Source organism: Siniperca chuatsi, linkage group LG5, assembly GCF_020085105.1.
Source record: "Siniperca chuatsi isolate FFG_IHB_CAS linkage group LG5, ASM2008510v1, whole genome shotgun sequence".
In the NCBI taxonomy this organism is placed as follows: Eukaryota; Metazoa; Chordata; class Actinopteri; order Centrarchiformes; family Sinipercidae; genus Siniperca; species Siniperca chuatsi.
Window position 1 is genome coordinate 11,965,802 of NC_058046.1, and position 24,898 is coordinate 11,990,699.

The 24,898-nt window shown below is 39.0% G+C and overlaps 1 protein-coding gene across 1 annotated transcript; it reads left to right on the plus strand.

Moving 5' to 3' along the window:
- Window positions 1–3: 3 nt before the first annotated feature.
- slc15a4 (solute carrier family 15 member 4) lies at window positions 4–23,854 on the plus strand. The gene is made up of 9 exons (XM_044195738.1): window positions 4–461; window positions 663–1,292; window positions 3,560–3,852; window positions 4,524–4,665; window positions 4,917–4,997; window positions 7,450–7,630; window positions 11,293–11,451; window positions 15,475–15,633; window positions 22,587–23,854. Exons 2-9 carry the CDS (start codon window positions 714–716, stop codon window positions 22,736–22,738), a joined length of 1,746 nt encoding a protein of 581 aa, XP_044051673.1. The 5' UTR covers window positions 4–461; window positions 663–713; the 3' UTR covers window positions 22,739–23,854.
- Window positions 23,855–24,898: the final 1,044 nt, after the last annotated feature.

Consider the following 24,898-nt stretch of genomic DNA (forward strand, 5'->3'; position numbering starts at 1 on the left):
AGACACTACTGGCCCATTTCAGTGTTTTGTTTCGAGACCACAATTTTAGTCACAAAAAACACCGACAGAGCATACTCCTCCTTCTCCTGACAAGTTTGTCAATGCCAGATTCAGCCGTAACAAAACAAAAACCGCACGATTACTTCCTTCTCTCGATGGTACAACGTCTGCGTAAACGGAACAAAGTTCCAAATCACATGGATAGGCTGTTCGCCTTGCTTTACAGGGCACGTCGGGTACATATCATTTTTAGATCGTTTCCAGAGCCACGCAAGTGCGACAGTCTGTTGATGAGCCATATGTCACGCGATAGTACTGTGACAGTGTTTTTTGTTGACTTCCAGTTCTCCTTTGACAAAGTATTGATTTAAGACGGGACAAAGCAAACATTTGAGCTGTAAATATTATCTAGGTTAATGGAGATAGTTGAAGACCACTGGGACGTGTTACAATAATTAAAGGTAAGGTTAATATAAAACCAAACTCTTACCAAACTAACGTTATGCTAAAGCTAGTGCTTGTATTACATGTGATGAAGAAGGGGGCTCTCCTTGGACTATTCAGATGTTTTGAGTTCGGCACAGCCAGCTGTTTTCTCTATGTAAACGGTGATGACAACGTTTCACTAGACTGTTTAACCTCCTCTGTTATTTTCTTTGCAGGTCGGAACTTTTAACAATCAACAAGAACCTAAGCCATTAAGTTGGTTGAGAATGGCTAACAACAGGGATGCCAATGAGAGCACCCCTCTTTTGGACTCAGGTTCTGGGACCAGACCTTCACCACCATCAGTTTTCCAGGGAAGAAGACTGGCATGTGCAGCCATCCTGCTGGCTGAATCATTAGAAAGGATTGCATTCTACGGCATCACATCCAATCTTGTCCTTTTTCTCAATAGTAGTCCCTTTTATTGGGAGGGCACTCAGGCGAGCCAGGCACCTCTGATGTTCATGGGAGTTACTTACCTGATTTCACCTTTTGGAGGCTGGATGGCAGATGCATACCTTGGGAAATTTTGGACAATTGCTTCAAGTTTGATCCTATATTTTATTGGCATGTTATTTTTCCCTTTCATTTCAAATGAAGACACCAGGATTCACCTATGTGGAGAAGAGGTTGCATTTCCTGTGCAACCTGCTGAGTGTCTGAGCACAAACAGTACCCCTCCAAGCAATGTGACTTGCCCCATTCGCGCCCCATATTGTGGCCCAGTAGTCTACAGTGGACTTATTTTAATTGCGTTAGGTGTGGGTACTGTGAAGTCCAACATCACTCCCTTTGGGGCAGATCAGGTAGAGTATGAAAAATATTACTTTCAGATCTCAATGTCTGTATTAAATAAAGAATGCAGATATCTCATTATAGGCTAGAAGCTCTTTGAATAAGATTTGTTTTCTGATATAAGCCTGTATAAGATTTGGTATGCAATGTGACATCATGGAGGTCCGACATGGGATATCTGTTGCACCATGACAATTCACTTAGACATGCATGCCCCTGATCATCATGGTCACTTATAAGTATTTTCATTATAAAGTTGACATTTTGGAGCATAATTTATAGTCAATGACAAACCCTCTCTTTCTCTCACTCACGTGAATGAACACATACAAACAATGCCTTGATGATACTCTGGTAGTAATAAGACATGAAACACAACACATCTGTAAGTTTGATGACAAAATAATGTCAGATTATCCAGAAGACCCTCTACAAGAAGCAGTCATAGAAATGGGAAAGTTCATTAATGGGGTCATTGTTTTTCAAAATAATCTAACCAGGAGTCGGTAAAACCTTTCAAAGGGGACTAGTGGGGTGAATATGATTAGTACTTGAGCCCACTACGCTCATTACCTTTTGATCATGTTCAAACACACACAATACACAACATCAAGCAAAATCCATACATTGGCGAGAACCAAAAGAGAAACAGCAATATAAGGAATTAACCAGCTACATTTTGCTGGTGCCAGTGATTGTCAAGCGAAAAATCATTAGAAAACTTGACAAAACATGTTATTTTTTTAGGAGTACTGAAGATGTAATATGAACTGCATCTCTTAAAGGTACAGTTTTCCCACTAATTCTCCTCCAGCTGAAAGTCCTAGTTAAGTGGCAGTGGAAGCTGTTAATACTTGAAATTTGCTCGGTTTGAGTAAAACTGAAGATTTCCTATTACATGCGGCTTGATTTCTGTCTAAGAAATAATGGTACTCTCTTCCAGTGTGAAAATTGCCATAGTCAATGTTGTGAGCTTGTTTTTTTTTATTAATATGCAGCTTAAACATAGTGATCATAAAGTTACAGTTTTTTCTGGGGCTGCTAATGTGAATGTGTAGGCAGGACACAGAAGGGAGGAATCTGTATTTTTGTCCTTTTATGAGTCACTGCGGATGTACTGTCTATTGGCCTACAATCATTGATATATTTACTGATCATGTTCTGTATTTGATGGAGGGTCAACACTGAAACAAGATAGTAAGTTAAATGTTTGTCATGTCCTGACATGACTAAAGGCTGGAGGGAATACAACCACTTAACTCTGAAATTTTTTGAAATGTGTTATAATGCAGTTCTTGGTAACACATGGCAATCAGGTGGTCAGTTTGAGCTTGATTATTTTTTTAATTACACTGCACAACTGCAGAGAGGGACCCCAGAAAGATTTATGCTCAGCATCAGCTTGTGAATGCTGTGACATTATCTCCCCAATAGTTAATTGTAGCTGTACCACTGCATCTTTTGTGCTCATATATAAAAGACATATCCACTTCATCATGCACTGATAAAATCTTTTCCTCCACAGGGACAACTGCATGTGGAATGGATCAGTGCCATTATGAGAATAATATTATTTGCTTGCATGGACATTTAACTGAATTTATTGCAGTTTTGGTAAGATAATGGTGTAGGCTATCATAGCAAATTCTGTAAGAATGCTCAAAGCCACAGTAAGCAGATAAAGAATAAAGCAAAAGTTGCTGTTTGTTTTGGTTATCCCTCCCCTACGTAAAGAAAAGAAAAATCCCCCTCTCTTACACTTCTACCGATTTCATGTGGCTATAGACATTCCATGCAATCATAGAGCTACAAAAATATTTCACTAATAATTAGTCATTTTAACCATTTTAGGTGTGGAATGAAATGAGATGTCACATCCCTGTCAGTTTCAGCTTGTGATCACTGTTCCTCTTTGTCAGTGCAGTTTGTCTCTTTTGTCATGTATTGTCAGGTTTTTCAAGCTGGTCTACTGTATATAATACATTTTGTAGTTTTGTTGACCAATGCAGCTGCAGTTTCAATGCATAAGATTTGGTCTTTAAGGAGTTATTTTCCTCATGTGGCTTTGAAAACTTGCATGTGCTTATGACCACACTTCTTTTATAGCTTCCAAATGCTGCTAGTTGACAATCAAACTGGTATGACACACAACTGTAGCAATGTTCAGAGTACAAGGTCTTTTCTATGAGACAATGTTTTTTGACATTCTCCCTGTATATGTGGCTGACTTACAATGACATGATGGGTTGCTGTCACCCTGCACTGTGTGTGATCTTAGGTCAAAGACAGAGGACCAGAGGCCACGCGCAGATTCTTCAACTGGTTCTACTGGTGCATCAACCTAGGAGCCATCCTGTCTCTGGGAGGTGTGGCCTACATCCAGCAAAACTTCAGCTTTGAGCTTGGCTTCATCATTCCCACTGTGTGCCTCGGGGTCTCCTTCCTGGTCTTTCTCCTGGGACGTACTGTCTTCATCACCAAGCCTGCTGATGGCAGTGCCTTCACAGATATGTTCAAGATCCTGGGCTTCGCCTGCTGTTCCCAGAAACCAAAGGAGCCTAACCTGCTCCGGTGAGAGCGGCATGTCATTTTAGAGAATTTTATGCAGTGATGGGGAATAGATAACATAAAACTGTATTGTTAGGCAATACAAGTGGTAAATTCATTCCCTCAATGACAAACAGCACGCTCACAATGGGAAGGCTCTTTCCAATAGTGTAGCAAGTTTTGTTCATGGCAAAGTTTAGTCAGATGGTGACTGATCCAGGGGAATAACGCAGCTAGGCGTTGTTGGTAGACCTTTATGTTAAAGCCTCCTTTGATCCCCCTGTATAATTCTTTTTTTTCTGCTTGGTCCAGGCATTCATCTTCATTCCCTGTGGCGAAAAGTTATTCTGAAGTGCTCTTACTTGACTTTGAACCAAAGTAGCATAATTGGTTCAAAAACTTGACACTGAATATTTTAAGTTGGCCAATCCCACAGCCTTTCAAGAATTCTTTATTAAGACATTTTCTCCAGAGATGGGGATTATAGGATTTAGAATAAAGTTTTTTTCCTATCTCTAGAAGTGCTGTTATTTAAGGGTAAGATGTTCACAAAAACGGCTGCTTAAGTCTCACACTTAGAGTTTAGACTAATTCTAGTGTAATATATATGTATTTATGTTTATTTTTATGCCATCAATCACACTGTAGTTTTAAATCATTTTAAAGGTTGTTTTTTCTTTTTTAATCCCATGAAGCCACAAACCAACACTACTAGACAGTGCCAAAGTGACCTATGGAGGAAAATTTCCAGAAGAGAAAGTAGACGAAGTGAAAGCTCTGGTGAAAATCCTCCCTGTTTTCTTTGCCCTTATCCCATACTGGACTGTGTACTTCCAGGTAAGATCAACCCATTTTAAGTTGAACCAAATGTATGAGCCATGTTTCAAATAAGATGAAAAATGTGAGGAAATTTAATATGGGAATATAAACTTTCTGCATACAGATAGGCACACACATGTGTTAATATGAAGGAAGATTATTTTCCGTTTCAATATTGGAGAAGAATGGTTTTGCACCAGATATCCTGGTGATCATAAAGTGGAGAATTACTTCATGCTGAGACTCTAATCTCCTTTATTGTGTTGCAGATGCAGACAACGTATGTCCTGCAGAGCCTCCATCTGAGGATTCCTGATAGTGCCTCGAACAGCACTGCTGACTCCCACCAGGTAACCTAAGTGCAGACACTCTCAGTCCAAGTACCTGTTTCTTATTTAATTAAAAAAAAAATTGGCATCAGTGTGGTGACATCTGTGGCTTGACATTGTGATTTGTTATTTACAATCAATGTTAAGCAACTACTATATAATTCCTTCGAGTTAACATACGAGTTTGGAGATCCAACCTGCCTCCACATAATTAGGTTTGAACTAGATTTTTCACTGCTGAAACTAAAGGAGTCAGTAGGTCACTGACACACAATGGTAGGCAACAGCTGGAGGCAGCAGTAAAGGTTGTTAATGCTTTGTGGATTAAGTCAGAACTTTACTTCACAGACTAATACCTCACAGAAAAGCAACCTGTCTGTGATCCCCACAGCATCACCTCCAACTGATTCTTCCTGACTAGTGTTTCTGGTGTATCTATGTCTAACACGGACTGATTGTATGTCATGTTTTTGGAGGGCTTTGATGACTGAAGCCCCCTCAGTCACTCCACATGATACACGACTCAAAAATCATAGGTTTAAAAGTGATGAAATTGGAATAGACTAGGTAGTGTAATATGTATAGTACGCCCCTTTTTCAACAGGCACGCTTGAGATGATAGTGAAGTGCACTGACTTCATGGAAATGTGAAGTGAAACACTTGCCTGTAAACCACACAATCTAACCTAGTGTTGTATAAATGGCATATATATTCTTACATTTCACAATTACACAATTACTTGTAATACACAAGTTTTGTTTACTCATATTCCACTGTGTTTAACTGTGTTTAAGAAATACCGTATATTGGAGTTTTTTTCTTCCCTTCGCATACTATTTACCTAGTATGTTAAAAAACGGAACTAAGCCTTTTCTGCTACCAGCTTTGACACTTCTCAACATCAAAAGGGAAGTGAGATTAGATGCCTCTGTGATTTGCTCTTTCACCTCACCTGACACATTTCAATGGCTAAGCTGAACAAATACTGTCTCTTCAAGGAAACAGCCCATACTAATAATAATAACTGAGAATGGGAGACATGAGTGAATGTGCTGTAATTGGTTAAAAGTAGATTAGGTCCTGAGATTACTACTCTGTTGTAGTGGCATGTCTTCATGAATGTACAGTAAATGATTTTTGACTATTTGCATTACTAATGGTTTGAATTACATTTTGTAAGGTATTTATTCTTTTACTTTACTTTTTAAATTTAAAACTATCCTTTAATTCATCTTTAGGGTACACTGTGATCCATATAGAGGAGTGGTTGCCAACCTTTTTGGCTTGTGACTTTTATATATAAAGCAAAGTCATCCCATGGCCCCTTTTCATAAATAACATATTCCTATAAGCAATGCACATTTTAAAAAGAAATTGATTTTTCCCTTCTCACATTGTTTACATTTTCCTGCCTGAAGAGGTAAAACTACCCAGTATTCCACAAAAAAAGCAAATATTGTTGTTGAATTGTCCAAAAGATAATGTGCTTTTTTTTCTTATTTCCTAACTTGTTTATCATATCTTGAGTTCACAACCTGGGAACCATGATATAGAGTATATACTGTATTCATACAATAGAACAATAGAAAAAGCAGAACGTTATGCCCACCACAGACCTGGGCCCGCTGGGACACCTCCGTCATTCATGCCAGGCTTTCCTTGACAAAGGAAAATTCTCACTTAGCACTATCTATCATTTTGAATATGATAATGCACAAACAAGGGAGGAAAACACTCTCTAAGGAGCTGCGTATAGATTGCCAGCAGTTACTCCAAGAAATGGAAATTCAATTTGAGAATAAATGATGCTATCAGAAGTGTTAAACCAGAGACACATTAGGAGCTCAGATGGCACTTGGAATTTAAATTGCAGAAAACATCTCCTGCAGTTTGCAGTCTTTCATTGCTCACTCAGTGAGATATTGCCTTAACTTGTAGATACTTTGTATGCTCACAATGGATTTTTGCTCTGATTGATATGTCATCCAGTCTGTTTGCACAGTGTAATTATTCCTTTCATATGTTACACTTTATGTTAATAGATTTAGATTTTTGCTGAAAAGTTTTATTTTTGATTCAGTTATGTGCACTTTGTCTTGTATGCCACTTACACATTTAATAGATAAGCATGTAAAAAAAACAACAATACTACTACTGCTTACTTATGATAATAGTAATAAAAACAACAACAATAATATAATAATGCTAATTCTACTATTTACTTACTATTGATATGACTGTGTGCTTTTTGAAATTTTTTTTTTTTACTGTGAATTGAATAAATGTTTTTCTTTTCATTATGTTTGGTTTTGACCACCTGGGGGTGCCAAAGCAATATCAAGCCCCAAGTACACACACTCTCACACAAACGCTTGGTGAACTGTGTTGGAATGCACTGACATTGTCCGTAGTTTTCATGCTTTGTTGCTTTTTGCACAGTTTTACCTCATTTTTCTCTTCTGGATCCCCCAGATGACGTTCCGCTTCCCGGCCGCCTGGCTCACCATGTTTGATGCAGTGCTCATCCTTATGCTGATTCCCCTTAAAGACAAAGTGGTGGACCCCATCCTGAAACGCCGCGGCCTGCTGCCTTCCTCTCTAAAGAGGATTGCAGTGGGGATGTTCTTTGTTATGTGGTCAGCCGTAGCAGCGGGTGAGTGCACTAACAGACACGTCCTCTCTATGCTGTCACATAAGTAGACCAGACAAACACTAATGAAACAACATTACATTAATGAAATTGTGTTCAAACTTGTGGTAAATGCCACATGTAGTCAGTTCTTCCAAGGCAATGAGAAATGCGGCTGTAGTGCATCATTTACATAATCTATTCATTTTAATTTTAAATAAGTTTTTTGGAGGACTTTTGAAACATGGTACTAATATGTCAGTTCCTCACAAATGTGGCATGCTATGTGGGGAATATTGTTTCTGAGGCATCTTTTGATCTGCTCTAAGTATGATTTGGGGTTTTTAAACAAATGATTTCCTTTTACTGTGTTGCTTTTTGTGGGACTCAGCAGATGGTCTCTCACAGATGTATTAATTGTCTGTGAATCAAAACATCACTTTCCACCTGGCAAAAGCAATAACAGCCCCTGGAGTTTTGCCTTTTTCCTCACCCTGTAGAACACAGGGGGAGCTGTGGCATCTCACTTTTTGGTCCTGAGTGACTGCGCCTGCATGCGTCAGCGCTGCTCAGTCCTATTCACTTTCAGCCTGTGGATTATTTTGGAAATAAAGTCTCAGCCAGGCCTGTCAGGTGCTGCTGCATTGATACATTCAGGCGAGCCTCGAGGCAGGAAGAAAGCAAATCAGTAACACTCCTGAGAACCACTGCACATTATATTTTCCACAACCACTGCCCTTTCTCCTATCTCGGATGCACAATACATCCGCCACACAGAATATGAACATATTCTACATCATCATTTTGTCATTTGTGACCTTTCAGATATTGACTGGTGTGCTTCAACCAGATTGCCAATTGACTGTTAAACATGCACTGAATCAAATTTGACAACTATTGTGAGGGATAATTAAATTTAAAATGTGAGTTTATTAAATATTTTGTCCATGCAAACAAAAATGAAGATAAATTAGGAACTAACAAATGTACAGTGGTTCAACATTTTAAATACAACAAATAATATAATTTGAAATTCAACTCTTAAAGTACCTATTAGAGGTCTGGGCAGCCCTGTTCATTGTTTCAAATTATATTATCAAGTGATTTTAGAGTCCAGATTGCAAAGCTCCAACAAATATTTCCATAGATGCCATTTGAGCACAACATAATCAGATATAATTTACCTGTTGTGTATGCTGCATGAGCAGCCCCATGAATGCACTTTACAACAAGATTACTAGAGCCATCAAATAAGATCATACTTACATGTGCCATGTCATATTCACAAACTGGTGAATTCTGTTGAACCTCGTCTGCATAGAAAAAAATATTCATTCTTGCCTCTTTATAGTCATCTGACAGCAGAATGTGTAAATGCCACATCGTCAACAGACCAAAACAGTATTTAAATGTGGTTCAATATCAATCTAAAAAGGAGCATTACATTTTTCCTTATTTGGTAAAAGCTCACCTTATCACATTATGGGCCTTTTTAATCCACTCAAATCTAAGTTCACATATTACTAGTGGCTGATTCAAGCAGCTGTATATACAGTAAGTGGTGATTATGTTCTATAGACTGAATGTATGAGCCATAGATTAAAGGGAATAGTAAACATCTGTGTGGTGTCTGTGTGTGTTTTCATCTCTCATCCTTGTACCTTACTATATATGGACATGGTGAAGAAGAGTTGAGAAAGTTTGGTGAAAGAGAGTCTTTGGATGTTCTAGTCTGAGAGTTATTTAAGCCTGACTTAGCCCATCAAAAATATCCTTTTCAATCAGCGAGATGTGGTAAAAGGTCTATTAACTAAATCTAATATGTCTAATGTGTTCGGTTTAAAGTAATATTTTCATTTCAGAGGACATGAGCATTCCTAGAAGGAAAGGTGCTCTAACATATTCATTTCTGATGTTCAAAAGCTATTCAGGTATTTACTTTTCCATTTGGCCTCTTGAAAGAAAGTCTAGTCCTTGCATTTGAATTCAGGCAAAATAAATTCAGAATTTTGCAGAAAGCAATTTTGAGTCCTGAGAGTGGAGAGAAAGGGTTTACGATGGTGCAGTGGTGTAGCCATTGGTCACAGAACAGTAGGTGAATACACAACTAGTGTGTAACACAGTTCTGACCTGGATTTTAGGAGTCATATCAGATTGGATCAGATGTGTACAATAATGTACTTTGTAAAATGAGTTAATGAGATACAGTATTAATGATATTGTATCTGCATCTTTTTTTAACAATCATTCATCCGAGAATAATTTGCTGAGCCTGTGTGCTGTTTATCCCCAGCATTTCCTTGCTTCACATTAATTCAGTTACACACATTGACTCCTGGAAACTGCCTTACACTGTTGTTACATTTTGAACTGTATTTACCACAGCTGGCTTTCTGTGTGTCCTCAGTGTTTATCTGCATCTGTCCACTAGCTGAAATCATGTTGTGTTCAGAGACTGACAGATGGATAGTTATGAATGACCAAGTGTGGCATCTCATGCCCAGAGAATAGCCAGTCCAACACATTGCATTGTCAGCCTGCCACTCTGTGTCCACAACATTGGCCACACCACTGCTGTTCAGAGTTAGAATCACTTTCATCACCATGTGCAAGAAATGTGCAGGACTTTGTCATGATGACATTGGTGCAGCGGTATTTCACAGGGTTTCATCGTGCTCACTGACATGCATGGCACAAGGACAGCTGGACCTCCCATGCAGTGCAAAGGGACAGCTGAAGACATGCTGTCAAGCGGACAGTGGACTGTTTCTGATCCCCTTTTCATTTGTGTACAACAGTCCTAGACTTCAGCCACATATTGGGGCCAGCTCTGAAAAGCTCCGCTGATACTGCTTTTGAAGAGATTTTTTTTTAGCATGTTTTATCACATTCTCTTAACTTTATGTGCTAATCTGCTTTGGTTAAAGCTCAATGACTTTTAGGTGTCCAAAAGCATCTCTTTTTTTTATAAAAGCTGGAGCAGAGTTGCCAGGGATCACACTCGGTTGTCTCATGTGTGATGTTTTGTAAGGGGGGGAGGAAGCAGGGATGTGTGTTTATAGTGTGAGACTTGCTCTGGGCAGCCCAGTGGCCACACTGCCTGAGATGGACGGCTGGTATTATAGGATAGTAGGATTACAAGGCTACAACTCCTCTCAAATACAGTATTAAGTGTAGTTATGATAGGAGGCTGTCTCTGGGAGTTATCTGAAAATAGCCGCTGGTTACATGATAATAGCTATCGAATAAAGCTTTTAGGAGGCGGCAGTGGTTGATGACAACTGCTTGGCTCTTATTATTGAACTGTCTGCACTGATCCATTACTAACTGCTATAGTATATGGATGCATGCAGATGTGATCTTAATGAAGTGGTAGGGTAGCCTTAAAACTAGCTAAATGCTTAATGGACTGTCACTGATTCCGCTAACTCTGACAGTGCTTGGCTGTTTGTTGGTATCATGGACTTCAGGGTGATACTTTAATGAGCGTTTCTTCATCCTGACTGAAATATACAAGATTCACCCAATGACCTATTTGCATTTTTTTCTTTTGGTTAGTATGTATCTTGCAGAATTATAGCTTATGTGTTTGTGTGTAGTGATTTAGGACAATGCTTTGTCCATTTTTTTCATTTACCCACAGCTAACTGTACTCATGTACATTTTTTCTGTGTCTGTCCCCTCAGGTATTTTGGAGACAAAACGCCTGGAGATCGTCAAATCAAATGGTACCATTGACCAGGTGCTTGGCAACGTTATCTACTACGCGGCAGATTTACCCATATGGTGGCAAGTGCCTCAATATGTGCTGATAGGAATCAGCGAAATCTTTGCCAGCATTGCAGGTACAGCTGTTTGACATCTCCTGTGTCTCATTTAGCACCGTGGTCAGGTAGACATGATGTTTCACACTACCAGTAAAATACAGTATCCTCCAGTGATGAGCCTCATGGCTTGAGCTGGTCTGATTCACCCTCACACTGAGGCACTGTGAAGACTAATGTGTAAACCCTTTTCGAACAGTTTATTTGATACATTGCCAAACTGCACCAGCTTAATGTGATTGCAGGTTGTAGTCCAGAGTAAATAGCTCAAGAAGTCGATCGATAATTGATTATCCTGATTTTCTCACACAACTGCAAGACAATGTTCGGTAATGGGACATTTTATAAATAAGGTGTGGATAAAGTAACCTTAAATTGAAATGATGATGAAAGCTGTGACAGTGACCGGACTCATATTAGCGCTCTTCCTCTGCTTGTTGTCCAAACAGATACAGTAGATGATAAGATGGATAAATACACAGATATGTACCTTTTATACTGTACCATGTATCCCTGAGGGTATAATCACAGTGGCAGCACAATTAATATCATAACATAAACTTTTAACCCCCATGTTCAGTCAGCTGGTGTGTTGATGTTTACCAAAATGAACACAAATATATACCAGCATATGAAATAGTAATCACAGTGTATGCCCTGCCCCCTCCACCACACACAATCACACTCAAGAGAGATAATACTGACAGATTGTGCTGTCATACACTGTATTGCAAGTTCAACTCTTAATTATCCAATTAGCATGCTTCCCCAGCTGACACGCTGTTCATAGGGACATATTCCACTTGAATACACAGAAAATGATGGTATATTTAATTATGTCCAGCACTTTGAGGGTGCTGACAGTTATATTTGCATGTAGACCAAAGAGGCAGAGAATGAGTCTTGAACATCCTTGTAAGAATGTGATGCATCAGCTCCCACTTTTAGAGGTATTATATTGTAGACTCTAATGACTGCAGGAACAAAAGAGAAGTCCTTGGCTTACTGCAAAGCCAGCAGTATATTACATGATCTGGCTAATTGATTTGCAACATTACCCACAATGGCCTACCAGAGATATTGCTTCCATGCTGTAATGGGTAGTAAACATTTCTGCAGGTTGACAAATCTCTCACTGTAGAGCACAAACAAAATTTGATTAATCTCCATTGGGGTATTGGAGTGGCAGCCAAAGTTCCAAAGACAGATATTTCAAAACTTTGGCACAATAAACCAAAACGATCTGCATGACTAGATACTACTTGGGAGTGTCATTAAGATTATTTAACTCTTCCTGAAAGTCCTAAATTTTGTAATAACCCTCCTCCCCATTATTTTGTCACCTTAGAAGCTATCCTAATGGCTGAGAACTTGTGTGAATAGTTTTGATCTTCTACCTACTAACAGAGGATAGGAGAATGTACTTATAAAACATCACAACTCTAAGAATTATTTTTAGAATGACAGCACTTGGACCAGCTTTTCACACTAGGAAGCTTGGGAATATGGGCCCAGGTCTGATTTGAATTCAAAGTTATATTACTGTTGCTGCTCAGACAAGTAAATATCATTGTAAGACACATGCTCATCAATGTGAGGCCATCCATAAATTTAGCAGTGTTTGCTCTCCCCGGAGAAATAGATTCCCTGTTCTTTTCCGGAAAATGATTAAAAAGAAAAGCAGTGAATCAAAGCAGGTCAGAATAGTTCATGCTGGAACTGACAGCTGCAAACTTCTTTTTGATAGGTTCAGGGTATCAACTGAAAACTGCTCAGCAAGCCAGCTCTTCTTCTTCTTTTTGTGAGCCCTGACCTAAACAGGAAATGTCGTTTCATTAAAAGCTATGAGAAGTAAGGCCATATTGCCCCAGTAATACAATAATGTGACAAAGTGAGAAATTGCTCTAATGTTATATCAAATTGCGGCCGCAAAATCTGACACAAGAATGGAAACAACAGCAACAATATTCTCCTTTATTAAAAGAGGGGAGTTTGTGTCTGTGAGAAATGCACTAATTTGATATAGAACATTGCAATGTGGCAGCTGTGGCCAATTTCCATCCTACACTATACTCTGCAATGCACAACAGAAATCTGCCTTGTATTGGTGTTGATCTATTTTGTATCTTTTTATCTGTCTATAGTTTTTTCTTTCTTTCTTTCTTTTTCTCTGCAGTCATGATCATGGCTTCAGGCCTCAATTATCTTAGATTTGAGTTTGTTAAGGCCTCTAGCCATGATTGAGTCATTCTCTTATTACTATGGGTCATGTTGTTGTAGGCTCTGCCATATAGCACTCGCTTTATTTCTATATCAAGAGTGAAGATTGAACCATTAATATTTAAGACTTTTTTTTTTTCTCACCACACTGGAGGGATTATCTAGCTGATGCAGTCACTGCAGAGTTTTAGTAGGAGTGAACATTCACATTCATCATCTTTAAGTTTAAAATCCATGAATACTGAAATTTGTTTAATAAGCTTAGGTATTATAAAGTCCTTGAACAGAACTTCATAAGGCTTCTATAAAACACTGGAATTCGCACAAAACTATCAGGGTCCCTATGAACATAACAAAGCTATAGGGATCCTTAAAATAAACTTATTCTCTTCTCTCCCTACATACCATCCCACAGGGCTTACCTCAAGGAAAATTGGCTGACAGAATTCTGACATATGTGTAGTTAAGAGAAATATTTCCCCCTTCTGTTTGAATAAATCTAACATCAAACTTCCTCGCTGCAATCCCCAGTCTTGTAGGACGATGGGTAATTCTTTGTTCGTACACCACCCAAGTTTGTCTGCTTTCAGGCAATAAGAATATGCAAAAACTTTTGCAAAATGATTCCCTACAGTATTTTTAATTACAAGTTGCACTTTTTAAAAATGTTAAAGGCTAATGTTATTTTCTAAGAAAGAAAAATCACCCCTACAATGCTCTTGGGAGGAAAAAAAAATCTTCCATGCCTTTCTCTTTTTTTTTCTTTTCTTAAATAATTCTGCCTTTTGGTCGAGAAAGGTCAAGCTGCTTTTTTGTGTGTGGTGAAAGCCATGGACGTCACTTGTGCAGAGTTGTATCTAAGAATCCTCACCAAATGTTGCAGTTCCCTGCGATATGCATAGCTACTGACCAGTGTTTGTTGCTATCAAAAGGTTATCTTAGGATATAAACAAATGTATCATTGTGAACTTCTGGAAAGGTCATTCATGTTTTCCACTGAGTAATTCCCTCATGTTTGCCATGCTCTTAACTCATTCCATTTCTTATAATGCTTCTTTTGCACGACTAGCGCAGGTATCTGTAAGGAAACTGTTTGTCACATTCATTTGTACAATGTCCCCTCCAAGGAAGGTCTTAAACGGCAAACGTATTTAACCACAGCTCCCTAATCTCTCCCGACAGATGTAGCTATGGGGCCTCATTTGAAAAATCACATGTTTGAGGTTCCATGAAATTATCAATGTCAGCTTGCAGGCAGTCAGATCTCTGGGCAAAAAAGACACATATTTTATGTTTTTTTCTCTTCTCTCCTCATCTCTTTCTCTTAGGTCCCTTGCCCATTTTCTCAGTCTTTTTATTTCTTTCAAGACACAGTAAATACTGAGTGATGTGTTTTCCAGAAATAACTGTTTTTTGGAGACCAGCTACCAAGCAGAGTAGATACCCAACAATGGCACCACAGACCAGTGCCACCATGGAAAATTAGCTGTCAGGCAGCTGCTGAGGAAACCTTTTGGTCTCACATACAATACACTAAAAGGAAAACAGTCACTGTCAACAAAACCCATCATGTTACAGCATAAAGACATATACCCAAGTACATAGTGTTACCGTGTTTGTTCCACTATCACAGACATGAACTTGACAGTATCTGTTCAGGCAAAGCATATGACTAAATAACATGATATTACAGGCAACATTACGCTAACACTGGCTGCATGTGAAGATTTCTCTTTAATTTGCTACAGGTTTTACAATATTTTATACTCTACATATTCGACAACTATTCAACAAGTATCTGACTTTTTACTCTCTTTGTTGCAGGTCTGGAGTTTGCCTATTCTGCAGCCCCTAAGTCCATGCAGAGTGCCATCATGGGGCTCTTCTTCTTCTTCTCTGGGATTGGCTCCTTCGTGGGCTCTGGCTTGTTGGCTATTGTCTCTGTCAAGGAGATTGGCTGGATGTCATCCCACAAAGACTTTGGTAAGAGATAGCAGTACAGTACAAAACAGTAGCTTATAATATATTGTGTGCAGTCATTGTTGCAAACTACCACCAAGACGAAGAAAACATAACAAAGTAAAGCAGCTATAATCTATATTTTTATAATAACAATGGCTCAAATTACTATTTGTAATGTGAAAGTAGTCGCTCCTAGTTATGAACACACAGCGACTTTTCACCTGACTCTGCTCTCTGCTCAGCTCTAAAAACCCACTATCTGCTCAGCACCAAACAGACAAGGTTAGCGACTAGCTGGTGAACATAGTGAAGCATTTACCAGCTAAGGAGCCAGATGTTTCCGTCGGAGTTGGTGGAGACTAAACAGAACTAAATGGAGAGAGAATTTTAGATTTATAATCACCAGGTGGTCAGAAACACAACTCCAAATGAATGTTAATGTTGCTCTGTAACTGCTGGATGTGTAAATAGGCAACTGTTAGCTAACCGGTTCACTGTATTAACTTAAAACATGCAGGTTTAAAGCTTAACATGTTTTTTATTTGATCAATCATCATTCTTTACCACTTCCATAATAATACTGATATTATCCTGAATAAGTAGCTTTGAATAAATATTAATAAAGTTGTGCAGTTCTATATAAAGCTCTATGCAGTCCTGACGTACAGAAAAAAGCAATTGAACTAATTGGTGTGAGATTCCAGTGTGTGACTCAGTCCTACATGAGATGACTTTGTCTGTGCTTAAACTTAAAGAATGATGCTACTCTCAAAATATCTTCAGCACAGAGGGGATTGATCTTTACTCGTGCAGTTTTCTTAGGGATGTCCATAATCCTCCTGAAATGAGCAAACCTGCTGTTAGGTGCCCAGTGCATGTATCGTGCACTATTTACTTTGCACATTGACTGTATGTATGGACTCGTAGGAATAGAATTGTTGGTATCGATTCAGAATACAGAAATTTATTTTCCAGGGACATACCTTAAGAATTTTCATAGCTTGTGCTGATTTAAAATCCACTTAAAGACTTTGTAGATTCGACATGAGGGCGGGGGGGCTGCAATGTTCTGTGCAGTTCCCTTGTTTTAAGAGTTTCCCATAATAAATAGACATGTCAGACTAACGACAAAAGGTTTGTGTAAATCTGTCCAAGTGGTAGAATGAATAGCGTGGTGGTGGCAGCAGATGGATGGGCTCCCTAGTGAGAGGAGGCTCCCAACCCAGATGCACTTTTCCCTGAGCATGCGGTAAATAAGCCAACGCTGTAAATTGTTTACCCACAAACACCTAATAGCTCATTAATACAGTGTGCCGAGAGGTAGGGAGGTACTTTTGATGATGTTAGCACTGGAAGATGCTTGGCATGCATCATAAATCCATCCTTCGCTCAGCCTTGCTTCACTTGAGGGGCAGTTAAACTAGAGCCGGATTGCCTGTAAGACTTCTTTTTGCTTCCGAAAACAAGTCATTTAAAAGGTGAGCTGCAGAAATGGAACAAAACATCCTCCTGGCCACTGATAAAAGACACATGGCACAAAGCTTAGGCATTAAGTACAGTCAGGAATCATGCTGTTTGTTTTCATGGCGGTTTTTCAGTTTGTTGGATGCTAGCTTCTTCCACATCTCATGGCTCTCTAGGTGGAATGGATTCAGCTTATTTCCATGGCTGCAGGCAAAATGGTGTGCAGTAAACAGCATCTTGGGTGAGCTGTGCTAAGTTGTACTGAGCTGCACGGGCCTGAAGACAGATGAGCAACATTAATCACAGGCTGGGGGTCTGATTACATAGCCCTGCTTCTCTTAAGTAAAGCTGTCCCTGGAGCGTTACATGGGGATGGCACTGCTAGTCTGGCATCACAGTGGTAGATGCTCAGCTCTCCAGTCATGCTGTAGCTCCATCTCTCCCTGCTTTGTACTAACTAATGTTAGTCAGCATACGTAAAGTGCGAAGAGTCCTTGAGTCCATCCTTTGTTACGGTATTACCAGCTCAAGTCAGTTCAAGTCTTAAATTCTTGGTTTGGTAAAGATGGCAGATCATGGGATACCCAATACCCCAATACCCCAATACCCCGTGTGAAAATAAATTCTGGAAAGAGGTATAGGGTCCCATTGTGTAAGCAAAATCATACAAACAATCCATTTGTCCCTCTCTCAGTTAAACTTAACAGGCAACTAATGGAGGACAGACTAAAGGGTAGGGGGGCAGTCAGATAACTGTAGGATGTTTCTTACTATTGTGCGCTTTGTTGTAGGCATGCAAGTGAGATGTATGTTTTAAAATTCTTTTAATTTTAACAGTGTACATGTTTTAGTGAATAGTGTGGTTGTTTCAGTTTAGGCCAGTGTTTGCACATGTATGATTTTACTTATTGTCTTTTTGTGATGGTTTGAATGATACCTAGGTGATGCTAATGGTCCTAATGAGAAGGAAACTGTGGAGTCCCATTGTATGTTGTAGCCTATTGGCTCAACTATTCTGTCATCAATTTGTACATAATAAGACACTATAAAATCATGTGATTGACGTAAAAGAATTTTTCATTTGAAATATACAGCATAAGTTTATGCAGGCTAGAATTGAAACAATTAGTCGAACAGATTTAATAGTCGATGGACAGAAAATTTATTGGCCATTTCTAAGCAAAATACCAAAGTTCACTGGTTTCAGCTTCATTCATCAAATGTTCAAATGTGCCAACCTTTTAACAACAATATGAAAACATCTGTAAATATAAAAAGAATACCGTAAAAACGTGTAGCATAATCCCAATTGTGTCAGGTATGTCACAGGTAGTATGTGTGTTTCACAAACTCATAGCAAGAACGTTACCGAAGAACAAGTTCTTCTTCTTTAAGCCTCTTGTTCTTGGAGTTTTGAGTCTCCATAAGTGACTTTCCCATTTAGCATGTTGGAGTGAATGACCACATGTGCGACTGAAAGCCTGTGGCATCAGTCTGTAACGCTGTGATGAAAATGATTATACAGTATTTCAGCCACATCTGTTCTCAAACTTAAAACAGAGTGAGCTTATGTGTTGAAACTATTGATCCTTCAAATCCCACAGCACATCGTTTCCCGCTGTGGTTACATCTGGTTGAGTAGTCATCCATCACACTCTTTTATTTGGTATTATTATAGGCCCGGTACAACACCATCTCATCCCTTCCTGTCAGAGACAGCATGGAGCCATTTTAACCTCATAAGCCAAGTCAATCAAAGATCAGCCTTTACTTTCTTCACTAGCATTATTCTTTACACACAAGGAGGGTTTTGTTTCTAGAAAATGTCTGTTGCATTCAGTTTGTTCCACCTTTGTGGGAGTATCATTCCCTCAAAGTGAATGGTTTTTGTAAGCCGCGATGGTCACATGACAGGAAATTGCCTTTTTCTTTGGCCAGTGTTCAAGTCCTGACTTATATCAGATGTCTGGGACGTGTTCAGAGTAAGCTGACATTCGCACATCCTGCTCATGAAGTGTTGGATCACACTCAGTGAAATGTCAATGTTTTAATGGAAGCCTTTAATGGCAGATCTGGGAAATTTAACATGAACTCTTATTCTGTCTGAAAGTGCTCTATTTGATAATGTAATTTTTGGTGCATGTATTAGACATGTCAGAGGCAATAGAGGGCATATAAAAATTGTTAGCATGTTGTGGCCATTTACAAAACTCCAGCATCAATCATAAAGTTTTTACGAGCAACAGGAGAGCTGCAGAAAATAACTATATTTATAGCTGAAACAAACATGCATTGATTTCACTCTGAGGCAGAGGATGGCATTGAATGCACTGAAGCATTAAAATGTTGGGTCATTGCACTGAAGTTCTGGATCAATTGATCCATTTTCAAATATTAAATTGATATTGACCCGTTTCATCTGGACTCGCATGGTCTGCTCAAACCCACTCGTAGGTAAATTGTCCCACAAGTTTATATCAATCAGATATAAGATGGCTGACCCCTTCTGTCGGGACATTCAGTGTAATCACAAACTTGTCATTTACTAACTCAGTGCTGTAAAACAGGACATCTGAGCACACAGAGAAGTCTCAGAGAAAATACCCCACTCTGATTGGTTTGCACTACTTTCTCCCTTGCTAAGAATTTGCCTTTAAAATAACTGTCAAATATTTATGGGCTTCATTAATGTGTTTTACAGCAAGTCCTTGTTTAGTCTTTTGCTGCTGTAATTAGCCTTCCATATTTTTGAAAATGCTTAGCAGCCAAGTGGACCCTGGGGGACGGAGGCTGAAAGGAGGAGGCAGAGCCTAACTTAATGTATAATGAAATTAGAACAAGAACCATTACAAAACTGAAACCTTGCACAATTTTCAGGACTGTTCCAAAAAATTTGATGTTTGCTTTTTTGCCAGTTCCCTTTTTCTATTCCTTAGGTCCTAGTTAAGAGAGACGTTATGAAATCTGGAACAGAGGTTGAGAGTCATCTGTCAGAATAATCTTAAGGCTGCGGTAAAGGATCAGGCACAGGAGTAAAAATGTCCTAAAATCAGGATTTGTTACATGCCTCATACTGACATTCAGTACCTGCTTAAGAGCAAACTTTGAATAGAGTGTTGAATATGTCCCTGTAAATCCTGCACTTATTTTCATACTGTCCACATTCTACTTTAAACAGATCATATTTTACTAAACGCTCTGGATATTGCTGTTTTCGGCCAGTATACGTCTTCCCTCGAATTTGTATGCTATATTCCTTGCTTTTTCTAAGATACTGCTCTGTTAATTAAGACTGCAGATGCAGACTCTTAAGGTGAATTATCGATTTAAAATAGAAGCGCACCCCCTGCAAATGCACTTCCCTTTTCTTCCCGTGCTCTCCTGTCAAACACATTGTTTTGCATTTCATGAATTATTCAAACACTGATTTGGTTTTTCGCAATTTAAACTTTTGACCACATTAAGGTGACAACAGGAGTGTCTGGTCTTCCATTTGCCACTCATTTCATTAATGCTCTGGCAGAACTTCACAGTGATCAGTCAGCTCTCTGTTCCTAGATCAAAGGTTTCAAGCTATAGAAATGGCCCAGTGCATAGAGCATTGACGAAGAATCACTCCCGTGTGATGCATCCTATCATCACAGTGTGTCTTTATTTCCCTTGATTTCTAATTATCCACAAGAGCACGCATACAAAAGAGAGACTGGAAAAATAATTATTTATCGCACAACGGTGACATGTGACTGTGATCTACTCTACTGATCGCAAGTGATCATGCACTTGTTTCAAATGAGTTAATCCTGCTCTTTGATCTGTAGCAAGGGATGCCCTGTTAAATCATGTACTAGGACATGTAGGTTTCTGTGTTAGCGGAGGATCTGTTGTGAGCTGCCTCTAATGCATAGAGGTGGCTGTTATACAGGCCTTTGGTGTGAAACTCTGGCATGTTTTAATCACAGCTGTTGACATTATACAGTCTAGTTTAAAGACGTATCTAGTGTCTGCTGTGCTTGTATAACTGCATCACATTGAACACATTCCAAAATGATTCAATAAAATAGCCAAAAAGTAAGGTGTGAAATAAATGAAAAATCTTTAGAAATCCTGTTTTAACTTTAAATTGACAGGTGCCATGTGAATAGGCAGAACTTGAATTGACAATTGCCCCCATATCTAATTAAAATCAAGCCTGCTTCTCTTTCTCTGGCTCTTTATTCGTTGTGACAGCTCCACATAGAAGAGCTAATAGGAGCTTTCTGAGGAAGACGGTAGATTGCTCCGGGGCTTCACATTTACTCATTTGACGATAATGTAGGATGTAAGCTATAGGTATCTCTGTCCACTGATGAAACTGTGCCTTACATAGAGCCTGTTACATAAACTGAAGACATGTTCTTAAATATGCTTGAGCAGGAAAAAGAAAATTGAATCCTCCATTGCTCAATACAAGGCAACCAGCTCACCCCAAAATGTCCCCTTGTCCAGCAAAGTAGCAAACAGCCTCATCTAATGCTGTTGGCTACAAAGTCAATTGGTCTGTCTGACATGGTCAAGAGGACAAAAGCTGCTCTAATGCCAATCCAATTGTCTCCATACTTGAACAGCGGAGACAATTGTACTGTCGTCAGCTTTGCCCTTCATGTAAAACCCTTGCAAGAGGAAAACAGGATTTGTTTAGAGCTTTCCTCCTGAGGACGACAACTTCAATCAACAGTGCAGCAAATGTTAAGACAGTTCGAGTTTAAAAGGCTGCTGGTTGAATTCTGCAGGCCTAATAGGACAAAATGGGTAGGGAATGTCAAGAAATAGCATTTCTCCATTTTTGAATGCTTGAAACCTACTGTGCGTCTGTCAGTCTCAGCACGACCTGTTTGTCTTCCCCTCCCTCCTGTACACAAGTCATACAGCAAATCACAGTGGAAGCATCAGTTTATTTTTTCCTCCTTTTCATTGCATCCCATTCCCATGAGAAAACAAACCATCCTTTAATACAGATGAAAGACTCCCTGGCTATTGCGCTGTTATTTCTGAAACTTCAGTCCCACATCATCAATACCCCCTTTCTGCATCAACGGTGAAGAGCAGGGTCAACCGTCTTCACTTTCAGAAGGTTTCACGCTGTGGTGAGATGAGAAGTAACAAGCCCCTCCGCTGAATCTTAATTCCTGACAGAACCATGTTTCCCTGCCCTGCTCATTTCAAACCTGCCTTTTATGTCTAGTAAAAACACAGCTACCTGACACACGTGCGAGCTTGTGGCCGTTTACCTTTGCCTTTGGTGTTCTTTTAACATGGAGTAGTACTTTATGATAAAAGAACCCTCCTGCTGTCCCCCTCTGAATATGTCGCAACTCTTTTGTTCTCCAAATTTCCATATTTGTCATTTTGCCATGCGGCTCACAGTTTTTAAGCGTAATCTGAATGCCAGTCTTGCTTCTTAGCAGTTTGGAGTCTCAGCTAAGGCGTTACATATTCTATTCTAATAATGTCCTTGTTTTCTCTCTTTCCAGGTAATATCAATGACTGCTCTCTGCACTACTACTTCTTCCTCCTGGCAGGGATCCAGGGCATCACCTTGCTGTTCTTCCTTATTGTCTCTGTCAAGTATGACAAGCAGAGGGGTAGAGCAGGAAGCCAAAGGCAGAGACACACATCCTCTTGACCCACACACACATCCCCATATCCCCCTCACCACACCTGCCTTTTCCAGTCATATTGCTCAGTGCCCAAAGACCCTGTCGAATAGTTACTATTTACTAATCAAATCCTACAAAAGTTAGGTTTACCTCTGTCAGTCACAAATGATCCTGTCGATTATATATTTCTTATTTATTTTTATTTTAGCTTTTAAGTGGGGATTCTTTATCCTTTTTTATAACAATAATGGTTTTACATCACTGGATAAATGCACAGGTAACTCCTCATGTTAAAAATACTCCATGACTCCTCTGAAACTTCGAGGCAGTTTTTAATTTCTGGTCAAGCTGTAAAACTGTATGTCCACATGGCAAATTAGAAACTAACCCTAAGCTTAACAGACAACCTTGGGTGTAGCTCTTAAAATATCCACTGCATTAACGCTTGGATCGTGATGAAAAGGAGCGCTGGACTTAATACATTCAAATTAAACAATGTAACCCATTCACATTGACATCATATTTATACTTAGACTTTCATAGCAAAATAAATTACAACTTTTACAGTATTTGTTGTCAGGAACTTTGTACAGTGTTATCATGGCTTTGCAGCTTTGCCAGAAAATCATGAAAAAGAAGCTTCTGTTTTGTTGTTGTATTTATTAGACTGTGATGCATTTGTTTTATCTTTATATTGAGAAAGAAAATGCTTGTGCGTGTGTTTTTTCAATTCACAGAATAGGTATAGCACAAGGTACTGAATTTTATTAAAACAAGACAACACTCAGGACTTGAGGAATAGTGTCGAGTGACATAACTCTCCAAGAAATGTTAAACTGCCTTTGGGAGCTCAGAACAGTGTTTACCCTGTAGTGTAAATAAAGTTACATTTGTAACAGCACATAAAAAGCAAGAAGTTATCGCACTGACAGTATGTGGCTCCTGTTAGAGTGATTTTAGTTTGTGTGTAATTGGTCGGATAAATGGATGTTCTTTGTTTTATTGCATATTTTATATACACTTGCTTTGTCATCTCAGTCCTCTATTACGTTTATTTTGGAATTATATTGTTTTCATAATGCTACAGAACTGGCATATTGTTTAGTGGTTATATTTGTGGCCATTAAAGTATATAAAATTGAGAATTGTGTTTGTCATTTTCAGCCATTGTCTAAATAAGGAACGACTTGCAAAGCTAGTTCAGATGTCTGTCACATCACCTTACCTGCTGTTAGTTAACACAGTGGGTGTAAAAAGCTTTTTATCCCCTTTTTCTGCATTTATTATGCATATTTATTAGTTTTTCTTGTATGCCAGCACTGCTTTGTTACAGGTTGTGCAGTGAGGATTTCTAAATATAAATTAAAAATGAGTAGCCTCCTTTTATTCTAAATGTATACATCTATATGTTTACACCTGTGTTCACAAATATATTACTGGTGTAAACAAATACTTTATGCATAAGAAAACAATAACTTTCAGTAATAACATGTTCCAGTCCTGTTTTAAATTCAGGCGGAGGGGTGACCCTGTTGTTTACATGTGATTCATGGATTGTGCCTTTAAAGCCTGCCAGGGTGCTTTCATGATCAGGGTTATGGTTTGTTGGTCCTAAGGGAAACTCAAAGTATAGTGCTTAAATTATTTATGTTACAAAAAACACACTTGGTGGCAAGCTGCTTGTTAAAAAGGTTGCAGACAAGAGGTGTAAAGGCTCGTTTTGCATTCCCATTGGGGAAGGCGGCATGTTTCTTCTTAGTTTCATCAGCCAGATTGAAATCAACACGTCATCACAGATAATTTTTTAATGCTAAGCCCTCTCAGCCGTGAGGCTCGCAGAGGCCATTTCCTGTTAAATTTGGTCAGGGAGCCCACATAGCCGTGACTGAACAGACAGCTTGATGTTTGAAACCAACACATTGCCTCCAGGTCATAATTCTAGTGTGGCGGCTTGTTTCTCATGTTGAGAGGAATTTCTGACACATCGAAGTGGTTATGAAGGCAGAATTGCAAGGCAATAACTAACTAAGATGTATAGTTTTGGTACTTGCCTCCCAATATTTTAAGTTAATTTATTGGCCAGGATTTAAACACAGTGCCTTGGAGAGAGCACCCCCTGCATACATTATACTTGCTACTGTTTTTTTGTTAATTTGTTTGTTTGTTTTTCACTGAAGATGTTCTAT